The 18987-nt window shown below is 37.6% G+C and overlaps 1 protein-coding gene and 1 long non-coding RNA gene across 17 annotated transcripts in view; one reads left to right on the top strand and one right to left on the bottom strand.

Annotated features, from left to right (window-relative positions):
- The window catches only part of LRRC4C (leucine rich repeat containing 4C), a 1215963-nt gene extending 1197314 nt beyond the window's left edge, over positions 1-18649 (top strand). For 14 of the 16 annotated variants that reach the window (XM_082410489.1, XM_082410488.1, XM_082410491.1 and 11 more), the window contains one exon: positions 12224-18649. In XM_082410489.1, coding sequence (XP_082266615.1) covers positions 12266-14188 — 1923 coding nt within the window. In that variant the 5' untranslated portion in view covers positions 12224-12265 and the 3' untranslated portion in view covers positions 14189-18649. Of the gene's footprint in view, positions 1-10917; positions 11070-12223 lie in introns of all 16 variants that reach the window. The other 2 variants (XM_082410490.1, XM_082410487.1) reach the window with 1 other exon arrangement.
- On the bottom strand, positions 8830-12253 carry LOC309636923. The gene is made up of 2 exons (XR_014250321.1): positions 11729-12253; positions 8830-11681 (listed from the first exon to the last, which is right to left on the bottom strand). It is a non-coding gene; the product is annotated as an uncharacterized lncRNA (long non-coding RNA).
- Positions 18650-18987: the final 338 nt, after the last annotated feature.

Genomic DNA, 18987 nt, shown 5'->3' with positions numbered 1-18987 from the left:
ATATGTGATGACAAAACCAGTGAATAATCTTCTTATACAAATACACAATCACATTTATACGAAAATGTGCATATGATTTCAAAAGATTTACAAATCGTTTGAAATCCATTCATGAATGTCTTAGGAACCCAGGGATTGAACTATGAATTTTCATGGAAAAGCAAATTATAATTAAATAAGGTGGCTGGTAAGAAATCAAACTAAGAAAATGTGATTGTATGATTCAAATTGCTTTAACATCAGATTATAATAGTCTGATGCATCAATCATTCTCCACAATTGGATTTCAACTGTCACCAGGACTTGACAAATAACAAGAAAAACAGCAACAAGCATTCATACAGTATTGACTGTGTACCAGGCACTGTTCTAAGTCCTTCTTTATGTATTAACTCATGTATCCTCACAATAATAGAGTATATAAATCAAATTAACCAACCTATAGGCAGTTTTACAGACAAGTACTATACACATTTGAATCTTTGATTTTTAAAAAGTCTCTATATTCCATTAGAGTTCACTTAGTTATGTAAGTAGTTGGTAATCTATACCAACCAACCTTTTCTTGAGCCCATTTATTCTTCCTTCCTTCCTTCCTTCCTTCTTCTTTCCTCTCTCCTTCCTTCTTTCTCTCTTTTTCTCTCTCTCTCCCTCATTTAATACACAGATATTTAGTATATGCCATGTGCCAGGTACTCTAATGTCATATTTAGGATACAATTTATTGCTGGTAAGGATAGATTTTTACCCTAATCTATTGTTTTCAATCACCCATTTTCATGCCGATATTTGATAATCTACTTCTTCTCAATGTTAATTTATTTATAAGTTTTTTTGGGGGGTTGGGAGGGCAAGAAGTTATTGTTGAGACCCCTCTTTACCATATATACTAAATTGTGTACTATTTTTATTTTTTTGGTTTACATATGGGTCTTATCACTAGACCTTGATAAACTTAGCTAATCAACCTGACTCCTGACTATGAATTGAAATGTGAACTACTTTTCAGTACTGCAACTCAGCAAATATTTACTGAGTACCTAGACATCATCCAGTTCCTGTCTTTAAGAAGCTTATGATTAACTAGATTGAATGCATTCCCAAACATTTGCATTCAAACACAGATTTGATAAATGCTGTAATCTTGACATTACAGATCCTTAGGGGAAGGATTAATTAATACTGGCCAGTAAAACCAAAGAAAATCTAGTAGAAATGGTCATTGTAAAATTGTCTTTGAATTTGGGTACAATTTTGAAAGAAACATCAGGGTAGGACATCCCAGGGCATGGGAAAAACAGGAGTAAGGCTTTGAAGAGGAAAAGTAAGGAGTATATTTTTAGAATCAGAAACAGACTGCAGCCTAGACTGTACTATGGAGAACAGTGGGAGATAAGACTGGGAAAGCAGTATGGCTCAGCATCGGGGAGTGTCTTACATGTCGCACTAAGGCAGTAGTTTTCAAGAGGGCAAATTTGCCTCCCAGGGGACATTGGCAATATCTGGAGACACTGTAGATTGTCACCATTGGGGGTGTTACTGGCATCTAGTGGGTAGAGGATGCAAGAGATTTAGGCTTTATTCTGTAAGCACTGGGAAACCATTGTTGGGTTATGTTTTCTTAGACAGTTATTGTCTAGGTCCCTGTGTGTTGTTACACAAAGTGTGCAAAGTGTTACTTTGCAAATCTCCCTCAGGAATAGTATAAAAAGAAAACACCAATTTTGGAGATAAGGAAATGCATATATTAATCATTTGGTGGACCTTGAATCCAAGAAAAAAGAAAGAACAAAAAGTAAAGGGAGAGAAGTGAAGTTTTCATGCATTGGGAGGGCTCCAGCCTTAAAAATATTAGTGCAAAAGAGAATGCAGGTATTGTTACAAACAGGCACGTTTCTGATCATTGGTACTGTCTGATTTCATTTCCTGAAGAGTGAAATATCAAGAAGTATATGGCACTTGAGGTTTTAAGCTTTTTTCCTTGGCTATGCATTTCACTAAACCAACACAGCAAGCAACTATCATAAAAATGCAAACATAGCCCTGAACACCTCAAATCCCACCCTTTAATTCCAGAAACAAGTAGTCATCTATATTTCATTTCTTTATAAATAATCAAGCTCAGAAAGTGAACATGATCAAAAGGATTCATAAACAGCCAAAACTACGTACTAGGTATGCTTATCTCTCCTGCATCATGTGAGGCTAAACAAGCAGGGAAAAAACAAATTAACTTTATTTTTAGCCTTGCCAAGTCTTTAGCTATATTTCTAGGTCTGCTTTCCTAACATGAAGTAGATTTGACTTTCTGTTGCTAAGACAAAGTTGGAGCTGCCACCGCCTACCCCAATACCTTGCCTAATCCATGCTGTCCTTTTCGATTGTGACGGAAGAATTAGACCTTTTTCACCCAAGGATTTTCTAATTAATGGTTCAAATGTGTTCTAGAAGCAGAAATGTGATGATCAAGGGACTCTTCCATTTTAAAGAAGATTTGAGGATGATTTGACTTTCTGTCTGTAAGAATTCTTGTTCTCTGCTCTAAGTGGTCTGACCTAATGGAGGGACCCGAAAGCTGAGTCAAGCCTCCTTAGTTCCGCATTACATGTGGGTATCACGTGAAGCAAATCATGGAAACAACTTAATGCATCATCTATTTTTAATTTTCAAGGCAATCGTGTTATTTTAGGCACATACAGCAGAGGGCATTGTCTGGCCAAACTTAAAACAGGGCTGCTATTGACAAGAACAGATAAAGAGAAAGAAATAAGGAAGGATTTTCCTTCCAAAAAAATAAAGAAAATTTTAAAAATAAAAATAAACAAAGAGAGCAAGAAGACAATGAAATGAACTTTATATTGCTTTGTTCTCTCCACCTTTTCTCTGTAGGAAGACTTCTATGAAAATAACTAAAAACTGGACAAGGATCATTCCAGAAATTAATGAAATTTCTATTATGTGAGTTGGACTCTACTAGATGCTAAGGATCAATTAGTAAATATGACATTATTTAGATCCTCAGTGAGCGTATAGCCTTAATTATCTACAAACTGCTTCCATCTGCTTGAACACTCATGCATTCATTCATGCATTTAACAAATGTTTGATGAGTATTTTTCTGGAAGAATATCACTAGAGTAGATAAGACTCTCCTCCAAGGAACTTAACATTCCACTCAGGTGAGACAGGCAGTAAGAAAATAAACATTGAAATATATGAGGAAAGTATTAAATTAGAAGTACTCTGATGACAGTTAAAATGGTAATCTGATTGATGGTGATGGAGGGTCTGCTTTAGGCTGGGTGATCAAGAAAGAATTTTCTGAGAAAGTAAAATTGAAAGGGAGTCTTGAATGACAAGGAATATCAACCATGCAAAAACCAAAGGACATGTGTTGCAGGCAGAGGGAACTTTAGTGCAAAGGTCATGAGAAAGGAAAAGGCTTGGAGCATTTGAAGAACAAAGAAAATTCAATATGGTTGAAGACAGAAGGCAAAATGAAGAGAAGCTGAAAGATAAGAGAGATTAGGCAACTATCAGATAATCATATGTTGGAGGCCAAAACAGTTTACAATTTGCTCTAAAAGGGTATGAAGTCAATAGGAGCATTTTCAGCTGAAGAATGACATGAACATATTTATATTTGTAAACTTCATTCTACATGCTGTATGAAGAATTAATTGTGGTAAAGCAATTGCAAAAGTAAAGAAACTGGTAAGAGGGTGTTTCAGTGGTCCCAGTTAGAAATGAAGATGATTTGGCTAGAAAGGGACAATGAGGAAACGTAGATAGACACTTATATTTTAATAGTAAAGTCAGTATTTTAATGAATAGGGTTGTGCTGAATGTAAATAAAAGAAAAGTCAAGGAAGATCCTTACATTTTTGCCTTGAGCAATTGGATATGTGGTAATGGCATTTACGAAGGTGCAGGGCAGGTTTGGGAATTTTCTTTCAGTATATGGTACACCATTTAATTCATATAATCCTCTCAATGTCTATTAATGTTATCATCACTCCCACTTAGGAAGGTGCAGTTCAGAGAAAGCTAATTTACCAAAGAATGGTTATGCCAAAGAATACTTGGCCAACCCTCTAACTCACCTCATTTTACTCTAAATCTGATTTTTGTTCCACTAGGTTTTGCTGATATAGATTGCGTGTCTTTCTATGCTTCAACATTGTTTCAAGTTGGAAAGTACAGTATGTCCTCAAGAAACCAAAACTGAATGTGTGTTTCATAGTCCTTTTTGTATAATTTACAATGTGGACATGAGCAGCATTAGAGATCAAAAATACATATTTCCTTACTTGTGCGTCAGAGTTTCAAAAGTGATACCCTGCTCCCTCTGTGTAAACCGGTATTTTTTAATGAGACTACATACAGAAGCTAATTTTGCCTTCACTGGCATTTCATGCTCTACAGGATTTCAACTAGGGATGATTAATTTGAAGCTATACATGTCTGAGTAGTCAGATAATCAGATTGAAGATCAGTTCCATTCTGTTCTAAAGTAATGCTAAGGATGTCGATTATTGAAGTCATCTGACTTTACCATCAACCACTCCTCTTTCCAATTTCTTTTATGCACAAGGATGGAGCCTTCCTAAAATAATGCTCTCACCAATGCCCTTCCTGCTTAAGAGCCTGGAGTGTCTTCCTAAGTTTCTTTATTGAAGCAAATCCAAACTCTCCTACCAGGCATTCAGTGCCCCTCAGTTGGGCCAACTTAACTATTTAAATTCTGCTGTATAAGTCTTCTGCTTCCATTAAGTCATTTTTCTTTTATTTCATTCTCCTACTCCTCTTCTTTTACAAGTCATCTATGCCTTCCTCTACCACCTGCCTCAATGCAAGGTTATATCCCTTTAAGGACCTACATAAAATCCCAAACCCTCTTCTTAAAACTTTTTCTGATTATCTATGACATTTAAATGTTTTATGACATTTAAATATCAAATACACTGATTTACATTAGTACCTAGATACACATATGTACACTTTCTATTCTTGATAGGTATCTATGCATTTGTATTACAGCTCCATTAAGTTTGTAAAGTTCTAGAAGGCATGGTCACCTTAGCTCTTTTCTATCCCTTCTTATACTCTCCAGAATGTAGCAACATGTTAGTCACATGGGTTGTTATGGTTTTTTCTTACATTAATACATAGTTCTCTCCACTCACTGCTTTTTCTTATCTAATGATATTGTAATCTTATCAACTTCTAAACACTAAACACATGTATTCCTTTACTATAAGTTAGGTAAGTCTTCTAGAAAAGTGAAAATGCAGATCCAGGTGGTTTTTCTTTCCTTAAAAATCAATTTTTAAAAATCCCAACTTTTTCTAGAAACATTGCAAGGTCAGTGTATATAGCCAAAGAGCCTCCTGTTGACTTGACAGGTTCAGTACCCAGGTTACAGCCATTTAAACCTTGTATCACTTCCATTACATTTGCCTTGAGGGTCAGCCCTGGGCGTATTTACAAAAATTTTCTTTCTCTGTAAATGTGTGGAACCATATATTCCTGCATGAGGGGAGGAAAGCTCAACAGATTTGCAAAACTGGTTTTCGAATGGGAAAAAATAATGAACTATATTAGGAAATAGTTGTAAAATAAATTTGATTTGGGAGGTGAGCTATCTTTGATAATGATGTTATTTAATTTGTTGCTTTTCCTTTTCCTGTGTATTCTAGCACTCTTTAAAATTTAAAGAGCTATCCAGAGACATGATTACAATAGAAAGCCTTCTTAGCAAGGTGGGGATGAGCCTCGCCCCCTTTCTTATAAGCAAATCATTTTGCCTCATCTTACTTTGTTCTCTTTGGTAGGTCTCAGGTATATAATGGTATAAGAAATCAGAATTTTTCTGTCTTATTTGCCTTTTCTTTGCTCTTGGTTTGGGGAAGCGGGAGATAGCGAGAAATAGAGAGAGAGAGGAGAATGACTATGAAAGCATCAGGTAGGTCTGGCTGTAAGTAACCAGGAAAATAATGAACTGTTTATACTGTAAGGAATTGATTATTGCACATAATAATAAAACACAGAGGAAAAACTGTTACAGGATTCATTTATTTAGCTGCTTGTCACAATATCAGAAACGCAAATTCTTCCCCTCTCTCCATGTTTTCCTTCCTTAGTACATCAGCTTTGTCCTCAGGCTGCCTCCTCTCTTGGCCACAAGATGGCTGCAGCAACTCTCCGTATCTTATACCCACAACAATACCCAGAAACAGAACAAAGAACTACTCCTTCCCCTTATCTTTCTTCATATTAGTGGGAGAAAAAAAAAAATCCCAGAACCCCCTCAGCTGACCTCTCCTCACATCTCATTGGCCGAATTGTGTCACATGTCCAGACCTGATCAGTCTCTGGCAATAGGAATGGTACAACCAATGTTTATTTAGACAAGAATTCAGCAAACTATAGTCCAAAGGTTAGTCCACCATCTGTTTTTGAATGCCTTGTGAGCTGAGAGTGTTTCGGAATTTTTAAATAGTTGAAAAAAAATTTTAAGATAATTTTGAGACATATGAAAATTATATACAATTCAAATTTCAGTGCCCATAAATAGTTTAACTGGAACATAGCCATGCACATTCATTTACCTTTGTCTAGAACTACTTTCAAGCTACAATGGCAGAGTAGAGTAGTTGCTACTGGAGACCATATGGCCTATAAAGCCTAAACTATTTACTATCTGGCCCTTTACAGAAAAAGTTTGCCTAGTCCTAGCTTAAACCAAATTCTATTAACTCATCAAGGTTGGGCCAGCCTCTCCCAAAGCAGATAATATAGTTTTGTGATTTTTTTTTTTTTTTTTTTTTTAGGATGAAAGTGAATCTTCCTAAGCAAAATTTTCTAGGGAACGAGTATGGGAGTAGGATGTTGGGTTGGCAACAAATTCAGAGAGAGAGAGACAGACAGACAGAAAGATTGGAGTTCAAGCATATTTTAAGTGTATAACTCATCTTTAGTTCTGTTGAAAAAGTTGATTCTGAAAATGTCACCAACACAAACTGTTAGTAAGACAGAGCTGAGTTTTTGGCTTACTAAGGGGAAGCACCACCCCACAGAGGTCCAGAAGAGTCTATGGATGGAATGGTGAAGATTAAGCCAGAATTTATTGAGAACTGGAAGTTTGATTTTTAGGAGAATTGTTCAATGTGGGAACTTGATGAGGATCAGGTAAGAATTATGATACAACAATCCAGGAGTGGAGAAAACACCGAGGTGAAGCAAAAGATTCAAGAAATCCTAGAGCACAGACTTCTGTTAATGCTTTCCATGAAAGAGTTGATCGATCTTTGGGCAAGTTTATCTAAGGACAATGAAACTGCTTTGGCAGGAGAATTTCAGAAGAGGATAGAGATGCTGATAGAGACCATGGCAGAGCTAAGTCAAGTTGATGTTGATAGTGAGGTATGGTGTGGAGGTCTCAGTCTCCTATCTAAATGTGGGGTTTTGCTTCTCAATGTTTAGGGAGGTTTGTTGCAGATACATATGATTGTGAGTATGTGGTCTGTTGAGATGGAAGGGCTGATTGTGGTTAACTAAATGTATCTTTCTCCCACCTCGCTTGCAAACTAGTTCCATTGTCTAGACAACAGTCTATGCTGACTTAGCAATGATACTGTGCTAAACAAAGCATCCCCATTAGCTATTCTCCCTCCTGCAGTTCCTCCTGTGTCTTTCAGTGCACTGAAGCATGGGTAAAGAAAGAAGAAAGGTCTGTTGACCAAAAGTCAGGATATCCTCTGGGACAAGGCTAAAAGTATTATAGTTTAATTCAAAACCCACACAGATCCATTTGTAAATAAATGCTATGAGATGACATCGTAATGGAAGTGTGTACCTTTAAATTGATTTCCTTTTGATGTGATAAAAACATCTTCTGAAAGAGATGTTGAAACCTGGCTTTTGATGGAAAGTAACATAATTTAGATTTTAAAATAGAAAACCTTTTGTTGATAGTAGTTTACTCGATTCAGCGCATGTACGAAGCTTTATTTGCTGCAGGTTATAAATTAGCTTTGAACCAACTATAATTCATAAATTGTTACTTATGACTGATTTACAGGCAATCTCATTAATTGCAATAGCAAAAAGATCTTGAAGTAAGCAAGAAATAGAAAATAAAACAACCCGGGGATTGAAAACTGGGAGACGCATATACTCTACAATTAAGAGCAATGTATCATATTTCGGTATGTTTTACTGATAGTATGTTTCTGATAATTTACTGATAGTACGTTTCTGGTCATTCCAGTTCATCCTTACCACAGCTTTGAATAATAAATATTAGTGTTATTCCTATCTTATATAAGAGGAAGAAGCTCCCATCACTTTTTATTTTAAAATGTAATAAATATTTATTACTTATTATGAGCCAGTAATTTTATCTGTATTATGTGACAGTGCTAACAAAAGCCTTTTGAGTAAGTAACTCTTGTTTCCCTTTTACAGATGTGGAAAGTAAGCTATAGACAGGTGAAGTAACTCTCCCAGTTGTAGGGTCATGGGGGTTCAAGCAGGCATATAAATTCAGAGTCTTCATGAGCCTTTTCTCTGACCACCGGACATGGCTGCCTTTGTTATTTCATATTTTAAAGGGATAAAGGTAGCAAATGGCAGAATAAGGACTTATCTTTTTCACTTTTGTGCTATTTCCAGTCAACCAGTTATTTTCACCTCTGTTGCCAGAGACCCTAGGATTCTAGAGAGAGTCATGGGGTGGGAGGTGGGAGGAGGGATGGAGGAGTAGGGCCCTATGACCCCAATCCTAAAAGCGTCTATCAATTAATATATTAGAGATTTTATGTGCTGTTCTTTTTTCTTTCTTTCTTTTTTTAAAAAAATTCCCACTTACCTTCAGAAGTGTGTTTTGGGGAAAGGGGAACATATGCAATGAAAATACTGAATCACATGAATGAAAAATTTTCAGTGGTCATGATCACTGGCAATTTAAATAACATTCTACTTAAAATGGAAATCTTCAAGGGTTTTTAAGGTTGTGTTTAAATTTACAATGAAAGGTAACTCCTAATCTAACTCAGGGTGAGAAGCCTGCCAGCCACATTGTTGTGGTGTGAATAATTTCAGTGGGTTCTGGAACACAGGAGCTATCCCAGTTGCCTGGTATCTAGCCCTGGGATGAAGAGGGCAGAGGGGTAGTGGCTCAAGTGTAAAGAGCCCTGTAAAAACTGATAAAGGAAATTGTTGGGGTACTGACTTCATGGTTGATTTGAATATGAAAGGCATGCCTGTGGGCCCGTCCTTTACTATCTCTAGGAATTAGCTAGCCCTTGGAGCGGTAGTCTCTCCAGGATAAGCAAAGTCCCATATCAAAACATCAGAAAATACAGAAAATAAAAGGCGTGATTAATACATTGGTACACATCACTATGCCAGGTACTGTGTTGTCAGGAGGCTAAGAAGAGACCATGAGACATGGCCTCTGTCCTCAGGGAGCTCACAAGCTAGTGCAGGAAACAGACCCAGGGACAAATGATCATAGTACTGAATGGTGTGAAAAGTCAACCTAGAGCTGGAAGAGCCCGGAGAAAGGCAGCAAGTCAGTTTGCCACAGAAGGCTGGAAGAAAGAGTAACAACTCAGCACCTAGTGGTCAAATTTCTTTGCTGCCATAGGGAAGGAGACCAAAACAAGCCTCTGAAGCCAGAAAGCATCGATGACTTTAAACCTCACCTTTTTGAGATTCAGGTCCTTTTCTGCAGTTCTGTGAATGTGGGTGTATATTTAAGGGCTGCTAATGGCAGATACCTTTACTGAGTGAAGAATCTCTTTTTATAGGAAAAGAGCCTCTTCTCTGTCTTGTGTACTCTATGAAGATGTAGTTATTTACAAATGCTAATTAACATTGAGAAGCTCACCACTGGTAGAAGGGTTATACTCCTAAAGAGGAGACAGACAGCCCTTCTCTCCTCAAGACCTTGGATGGTAGGCATGGAAGAGATGACCAAAAACCTCCACTTGTCTCTGGCATTGACTTTTCTCTAAGGCTCACTTGGAGCAGTTGGAGGATCTTCCTAATTTTTCTCCTGCTGCTGGTTTCTTCCAAAACTTTTCTGTCTCCCTGTTCATCTAACATTATCATTCTTAAAAACAAAGCTGATGATAGCATTTCTTCGTATAAACAGAATATGTCGCCTGTAGGATAAAACGGGGACTCTTAAGTTTGGCATAACCAACTCTTCAGTCTGGATCCGATCTCATCCCAGCGTCTTTCCCATTCTCTTCCCCAGGCTTTCCATTCTCCCACCGCAGAGGAATTTTTATGGTTCCTTGGTTGTACTAGCATCCTTCATGTTTCCTTGTCTTAGCTCAGTCTGGCCCCTCTGCTCTTCTTTCTTTTCTTTATCAATTTCTTTTACAAAATCTAGATCAGATGACCCTCCTCTTTGAAAATCCCCTGATTTACCAGCACAGATTGAGTTACTCTGACTTCAGCGCCCTCCTACCAATGTGGCTTGGTCTCAGAGCAATGAACATACATTATTTTGTTTCATCTGTTTGCCTATCTGTCTTACCTTCTGAATTATAATTCCCTCAAGGATGAGGATTATATTCTTCACCCTTGTATGCTCAGTACTTAGCAAAATATCTGGCTAAGGGAAACAACAAAACAGTAGTAGTAATAATAATAATATCTAATATTATTGAGTTCTTTCCACATGGAAGGCATTATTCTAAGCCCTTATGAACATTAACTAATTTTACTCTGACAATAACACTAAGGGTTATGTAATTATGTCATTCCCATTTTGCAAGTAAGATTGAGCCATAGAGAGGGTAAGTAACCTGCCCAAGGTGACACATAATAAATACTAAATTATTGTCTTAGTGCCTTTTTGAATTGGATATGGTGAGCCTCCACACTTTGTTTTCTTCCCAGGAGATTCACAGAAGAGGCACTATTTATTGAGATGAGAAATTTGGGAGAAGTCATTACACAGGTGCCCAATCCATGATAAGCCTGTTGAGTGGGGTTTATACTGGGTAACACAAGCTTTGGAATTCCTCTTTGTGCCAGAAGAGTTGCGGAAAGTGAGTTGTTTTATTTCCTTCCCAGAAATCTACTTAAAATCAGTAAGAGTAGGGACATAATACATATATAATACAGTTATACTAAGATTTTTTTCTGTGCATAAACATTATGTTTCATGGGGTGTGATTTGATTTGTGGTATATCTACCTATAGGTAGCAGTTGGGTCTGTTGTCATGAGATTTTGTATATGAACGTCTCTAGAAATTTATGTATATTTGTGCATGTCATTATTTCAGTGTATTTTCACAGGTATCATATGATAAGTTGCCAGTGTTTACAGCTCAGGTCACCCCCAAAGGAAAGGTATTTTAACAAAATTAATTGTGAAAAATATTTTGCTTTTGCCATCATTCTTGCAGAAACTTTTTCATGGAGCTTTTGAGATCATATTCTCCTGGACCGATGAGCTGACGGTCTAAGCCCTGGTTCTGTACTTACTAACCATGTGACTGCATGCATGTTACTTCCCCTACTATTAAATTTCTTCATCTTGAAAATGGAGTCTATAACAGTTCCTTCCTCAGAGGAGTGCTGTAAGGATAAGAAAGGATCAGGGCATGCAGTCTGTGCAATTTCAAAGGGCCCCATACTCAGAGGGGCCCATGCTTGGCTTCATGCTCTACTGTAACTGATTTGAAATTCTTAATAGTTTTTAACAAGACATCCCACGTTTTCATTTTGCCTTGAGCCCTGCAAGTTATGTAGCCATTCTTGGATAGGATTGTTTGTGAAGTCCATAGCCTGTGGTGCCTGGCACATAGACTAATCCTCAATAAAATGCCAGCTATTAATAGTTTTGCAAGGGAATTTTTAGTTTATTGGTATAGCCCCCACCCCAATTTTATTTTCTGAACTTTTCCAATCTGGTCTGGACATTGAGCCTAATTGTGGGGTACATTTCCTAGGTGCTCCTGCATTCAGGTCAGACTTGGTTGATAAACACTACAGTAAGGCCCTCTACCTCATTCTTCCATTTCTCTGTGATTGCACATCTGATGGAATATTGGCTGTGGATGGCTGCTAACTCAAAGTACAGAGACACTTCTCTATAAACATGAGCCACATCGCTTAATAAATGACACTACATACAGTGACTCCAGAAAGACATCTGGAGGAGATCTAATACTCTTTTTTGCTCTCATTGTATTACAGATTATTTGAACTCCAGAAGGACCAACACCAGATAAATTATGAATGTTGAACAAGATGACCTTACATCCACAGCAGATAATGATAGGTCCTAGGTTGAACAGGGCCTTATTTGACCCCCTGCTTGTGGTGCTGCTGGCTCTTCAGCTTCTTGTGGTGGCTGGTCTGGTGCGGGCTCAAACCTGCCCTTCCGTCTGCTCCTGCAGCAACCAGTTCAGCAAGGTGATTTGCGTGCGGAAAAACCTACGTGAGGTTCCAGATGGCATCTCCACCAACACCCGGCTGCTGAACCTCCATGAGAACCAAATCCAGATCATCAAAGTGAACAGCTTCAAGCACTTGAGGCACCTGGAAATCCTACAGTTGAGTAGGAATCATATCAGAACAATTGAAATTGGGGCCTTCAATGGTCTGGCAAACCTCAACACCCTGGAACTCTTTGACAATCGTCTTACAACCATCCCAAATGGAGCTTTTGTATATTTGTCTAAACTGAAGGAGCTCTGGTTGCGAAACAACCCCATCGAAAGCATCCCTTCTTATGCTTTTAACAGAATCCCTTCTTTGCGCCGGCTAGACTTAGGGGAATTAAAAAGGCTTTCGTATATCTCAGAAGGTGCCTTTGAAGGTCTGTCCAACTTGAGGTATTTGAACCTTGCCATGTGCAACCTCCGAGAAATCCCTAACCTCACGCCGCTCATAAAACTAGATGAGCTGGATCTTTCTGGGAATCATCTGTCTGCCATCAGGCCTGGCTCTTTCCAGGGGTTGATGCACCTTCAAAAACTGTGGATGATACAGTCCCAGATTCAAGTGATTGAACGGAATGCCTTTGATAACCTTCAGTCACTGGTGGAGATCAACCTGGCACACAACAATCTAACATTACTGCCTCATGACCTCTTCACACCCTTGCATCATCTAGAACGGATACACTTACATCACAACCCCTGGAACTGTAACTGTGACATACTGTGGCTCAGCTGGTGGATAAAAGACATGGCCCCCTCCAACACAGCTTGCTGTGCCCGGTGTAACACCCCTCCCAATCTGAAAGGGAGGTACATTGGGGAGCTTGACCAGAATTATTTCACATGCTATGCTCCTGTCATTGTGGAGCCCCCAGCAGACCTCAATGTCACTGAAGGCATGGCAGCTGAGCTGAAATGTCGGGCCTCCACGTCCCTGACTTCTGTATCTTGGATTACTCCAAACGGAACAGTCATGACACATGGGGCGTACAAAGTGCGGATAGCCGTGCTCAGCGATGGCACGTTAAACTTCACGAATGTAACCGTGCAAGATACAGGCATGTACACGTGTATGGTGAGTAATTCTGTTGGAAATACCACTGCTTCGGCCACCCTGAATGTTACTGCAGCAAACACTACTCCCTTCTCGTACTTTTCAACCGTCACAGTAGAGACTATGGAACCTTCTCAGGATGAGGCAAGGACCACAGATAACAATGTGGGTCCCACTCCGGTGATCGACTGGGAGACCACCAACGTGACCACCTCTCTCACGCCACAGAGCACAAGGTCAACAGAAAAAACATTCACCATCCCCGTGACTGATATAAACAGTGGGATCCCAGGAATCGACGAAGTCATGAAGACTACCAAAATCATCATTGGCTGTTTTGTGGCCATCACGCTCATGGCTGCAGTGATGCTGGTCATTTTCTACAAGATGAGGAAGCAGCACCATCGGCAAAACCATCATGCCCCAACGAGGACTGTTGAAATCATTAATGTGGATGATGAGATTACAGGAGACACACCCATGGAAAGCCACCTGCCCATGCCTGCTATTGAGCATGAGCACCTAAACCACTACAACTCCTACAAATCTCCCTTCAACCACACAACAACAGTTAACACAATAAATTCAATACACAGTTCAGTGCATGAACCGTTATTGATCCGAATGAACTCTAAAGACAATGTCCAAGAGACTCAAATCTAAAACATTTACAGTTATGAAAAACAAACAATCAAAAAAAAAAAGACAGTTTATTAAAAATGACACAAATGACTGGGCTAAATCTACTGTTTCAAAAAAGTGTCTTTACAAAAAACAAAAACAAAAAAGAAAAGAAATTTATTTATTAAAAATTCTATTGTGATCTAAAGCAGACAAAATTATGTGTATTCCTCAGAACCTGTTTTTGCTGCACTTATTTACTATTTTCCCACATCTTGTCCCTGCCTTTCCCAATTGCCATATTTTTCATAGGAGATCTCAATTCCCTAAAGAACTGGTCTAGGAAATTTTGTAAGAATTCTGTTACACTTTGAGATTTTTATGGTGAATTCTAGTGGTGAGAGCCAGTCTATTTTGTCTTTCTTTTTTTTCCTCTGTCTTTTCTTTTCCCCCTCTCATGCCCTTATGAAGTAGTCCAATGGGGAATGCAATATTAGAAATAGATTTTTAAGAGAGAACAAGGAAAAAATGCAAGATCTTATATTTTTCATGTAATGACCTGTTCTGTATTTATGAGGAGAACCATTCAATGGAAAACAAAAAGTAAGCAAACAACAAATTAATTTACATATGAGCATCTATAAAACCCATGATCTTTTAAACAAATCTAGAACCTGAATTTGTAGTTCAAAAGCTAAAAATAAGATTATAAATAAAATATTGTTGGTTTTTCTGTACCTGGACACAACTCATTTGTAGTATGGCTCAAATGTGAGAAACTTGAAGGTAATTAGATTTCCTACTTTCTAAGAAAGATAATATTATAGTAATCTCCAATCACAGCACCAATCTCTACAGGGTCCTGTTTCATTGGATGACTTGCGTTTCTGATCTATATTCAAGGATGCTGTGGTGTTTTTTCCTTCTCATTAGGGTCACCCTTTGTAGAATGCTCAGATTAAAAAATGATGATTTTGTGAAGTAAATTCAATTCCACTTGAAAGAAAGTTTCAGTATAATTTATTCTCTGTCTCCTAAATAAAATTCTGCTGGCTAAATGAAGTGCAACCACAGAATGCAAAGGTACACTAAATTATCCAAGTTGAAAAATCATTTTTGGTGCTGAGTGTCAGCAAACTCAGTTCAATTCAACAATAATTATTAAAGACCTACTGTGTGTTAAACAGTGATGTTAGTATGTGGACACACTATTAACAAGACCTGGTTTCTGATTTTGAATCACTCACAATCTATATAATATGATTAAAGAAATATCAGTTTATTACTGGGGGCTAGCTTTAATTTTACGGTTAGGTGGAAGGCTGAAAATCAGGACCCTAGAGTTTCAAAATATCAGGTTACTGTTATTACCAAAACCTCCTCATGGTTTCTTCCATCCTTCTGGAAGAGCTGACTCTCTTCTTCCAAATGCAGGGCTGTAGGGCTGTAAAGAAGTGTATGGATTTGTTGTGACAGATGGATGCTTACCAAGAGGTAGTAATGCTAATACACTGGTAATTCACTAAAGGTACTTCAAGGAACTGGAGGAATTTTTTGGTATGAAACATACACTAGCTTCCAAGTTAAAAAGGAACTTTCTGGTTACTGGCACCTCAGCACTCTTCTGATATTTTAATATAGTATGTGTCTGACTTCTGTCTTTATCTATGTGAAGCATAGTGAAAATATACATCTCTTATTACTGGCCCTTGAAAACTGCCACCTCATTGGTGAGACAAGAGTTGACTAAGCTAGGGAAAACTTCAGCTCCTGATGAATGAGCAGCTTGCATACTCACACATAACTCCGCAGGCTGGACCTCACACCAGGGTTTTGTGATCTCTAGGTGAGAAAAACCAATCATTACTAGCAAAATAGGTCAGAGAACTGGGAGGAAGTGATAGCAAATGAATGAGACCACACAAGGATCTTGCCTCTATTTTTTGATCACCATTCTTTAGGGTTTTTTTCTCCCTCATTTCCTACCTCCCTTTGTTAGGAACACAGTTCACATTTGCTTTTACTGTGGAGAAGACTCAAGAAAAGGGAAAACCCATGCTGGCTGTCATTTGTCAAGCTATTCAGTATTGAATGTACTTAATATATTTCTAAGCTGTAGATCAGCTTAGAAACCAACCAACCAAACAACTCACCAAGGAATATCTAGTGCTAATGCAAAGAAGACTGGTATAAATCCATAAGGGAAAGAATCCTGCCTTCTCTACTTGGTTTGTGCTCTCTAAGCTCTGTCTTTGCTGATTGTAAGCCTTCTTTCATTTGAGCTTATAATTCTTAAGGAGTTAGCTCCAGCACACAATTCCTTTCAACTGTGAGGGGTGGCTGAGCAGTTAGATAAATTCTACCAGAATGAAAGGTGAACTTGAACTAAAAATTTAGGTAAGAAAGTCAAGCATACAATTCAGTCCCGTAAGAGATTATAGTTGCCCTAATGAATACATATTAGAAAATATTTTTAAAACTATACATATATTGATGAAAGATTGGTTAAGCCAAACTTGACTTTTACAGTCAATTTAGAAATCCTTTTGACAAAAGTTCCTCACTGCAGGTTTTGGGGATGACAGGTATAGTGTTATAATTGTATTATTTAAAAGACACTAAAATGAATTCTAAATGTGTATGATTAGCAGTGTCTGTATTTGCTCTAAATCATGTACTTGGCTTTGGGTGCCTCAATAAGGTAGCTGCACTAATTAGAGTCCATCACACAAAGTGGACTTCCTCGGTACAGCAGAAAGCCCATGTGACTGTTTAAATATCTGGTCTATCCTTGTAGCAAAACACACTTCTATTTCTGTCGCTCTTTTTATTCTAAACAAAGTCAACCAAGTGGCAGTATTCTTAAATACTCATGTGCATCAAAAATATGCCATTGACAATTAACCAAGTTAAAATAACCTAGTGACAATTTTAGTATGTATATATATATATATATATATATATATATATATATATATATATATATCCTACTAAAGTTATGCAGTTTACTTTGGGAAAACATCAAAGAATGCTTTAGAAAGAAGCTTCTCCAACAGTTTTTTCTATTCCGGAATCTTACTCTTTTATACCTGGCTATCACCTCAATCTCCTAAATTCTTTTGAATGTGTCCAAACACATTTGTGGTGACAAAATATTAGAAGAATTTGGTATAATTCACACACATAGGCTCTGATATAGCTTTAATCGTTTTCTCTCATATTCTGAATATTCCGGAATCAAATATCATCTTTTCCAAAGATTGAAATAGGTAATTAGAACTTTAGATTGAAACATTGATCAATACTTTTTTTGAGGAAGAAAATGTTGCTAGTCCATAATTGGTTTTAGGCCTTATAATCAAAGAGTTAAAAATCAGGCTATTATTTAAACCTACAGACTATGAAATTCTGAATATAGATCTGTTGGGAAATAACTTGACAATGGAAGGGTTATTTACATAGGAGAAAGGAAAGGAAAGAGACATTTATAGAACAGGATTTACTGAAACATGAAAAAAAAATATTAAGTGGATGGCCCCAAGTTATCCAACATTTCCAAGGTAAATATTGATCAAGGTGAAAAAAAAAAAAAAAACCCTGAATACTTTATCCTCTTGAGATAATCTTCAACATACTTATATAAATAAAAGAGTCAGATGAGTGCTTATGAGCAGTGTGGTGCTTTGAAGCAATGTAATTTTTATTTTTTTATTGTTTTTGTTTATTTTTATTTTTTTATTTATCTTTTTATACAGCAGGTTCTTATTATTCATCAGTTTTATACACATCAGTGGATACATGTCAATCCTAATCGCCCAGTTCATCCCACCCCCCACCCCCACCCCCCGCTGCTTTCCTCCCTTGGTGTCCATACGTTTGTTCTCTACATCTGTGTCTCAATTTCTGCCCTGCAAACTGGTTCATCTGTACCATTTTTCTAGGTTCCACATATATGCATTAATATACGATATTTGTTTTTCTCTTTCTGACTTACTTCACTCTGTATGACAGTCTCTAGATCCATCCACGTCTCAACAAATGACCCAATTTAGTTCCTTTTTATGGCTGGGTAATATTCCATTGTATATATGTACCACATCTTCTTTAGCCATTCATCTGTCAGTGGGCATTTAGGTTGCTTCCATGACCTGGCTATTGTAAATAGTGCTGCAAGGAACATTGGGGTGCATGTGTCTTTTTGAATTATGGTTTTCTCTGGGTATATGCCCAGGAGTGGGATTACTGGATCATATGGTAATTCTATTTTTAATTTTTTAAGGGACTGCCATACTGTTCTCCATAGTGGCTGCATCAATTTACATTCCCACCAACAGTGCAAGAGGGTTCCCTTTTCTCCACACCCTCTCCAGCGTTTGTTGTTTGTACATTTTCTGATGATGCCCATTCTAACTGGTGTGAGGTGATACCTCATTGTAGTTCTGATTTGCATTTCTCTAATAATTAGTGATGTTGAGCAGCTTTTCATGTGCTTCTTGGTCATCTGTATGTCTTCTTTGGAGAAATGTGTATTTAGGTTTTCTACCCATTTTTGTATTGGGTTGTTTGTTTTTTTAATACTGAGCTGCATGAGCTGTTTATATATTTTGGAGATCAATCCTTTGTCCGTTGATTCGTTTGCAAATATTTTCTCCCATTCTGAGGGTTGTCTATTCTTCTTGTTTATGGTTTCCTTCACTGTGCAAAAGCTTTGAAGTTTCATTAGGTTCCATTTGTTTATTTTTGTTTTTATTTCCATTACTCTAGGAGGTGGATCAAAAAAGATCTTGCTGTGATTTATGTCAAAGAGTGCTCTTCCTATGTTTTCCTCCAAGAGTTTGATA

The sequence above is a fragment of the Balaenoptera physalus genome (genome assembly GCF_965194825.1).
Source record: "Balaenoptera physalus genome assembly, chromosome: 10".
Taxonomy (NCBI): Eukaryota; Metazoa; Chordata; class Mammalia; order Artiodactyla; family Balaenopteridae; genus Balaenoptera; species Balaenoptera physalus.
This window is presented reverse-complemented; position numbering and strand designations above follow the sequence as displayed.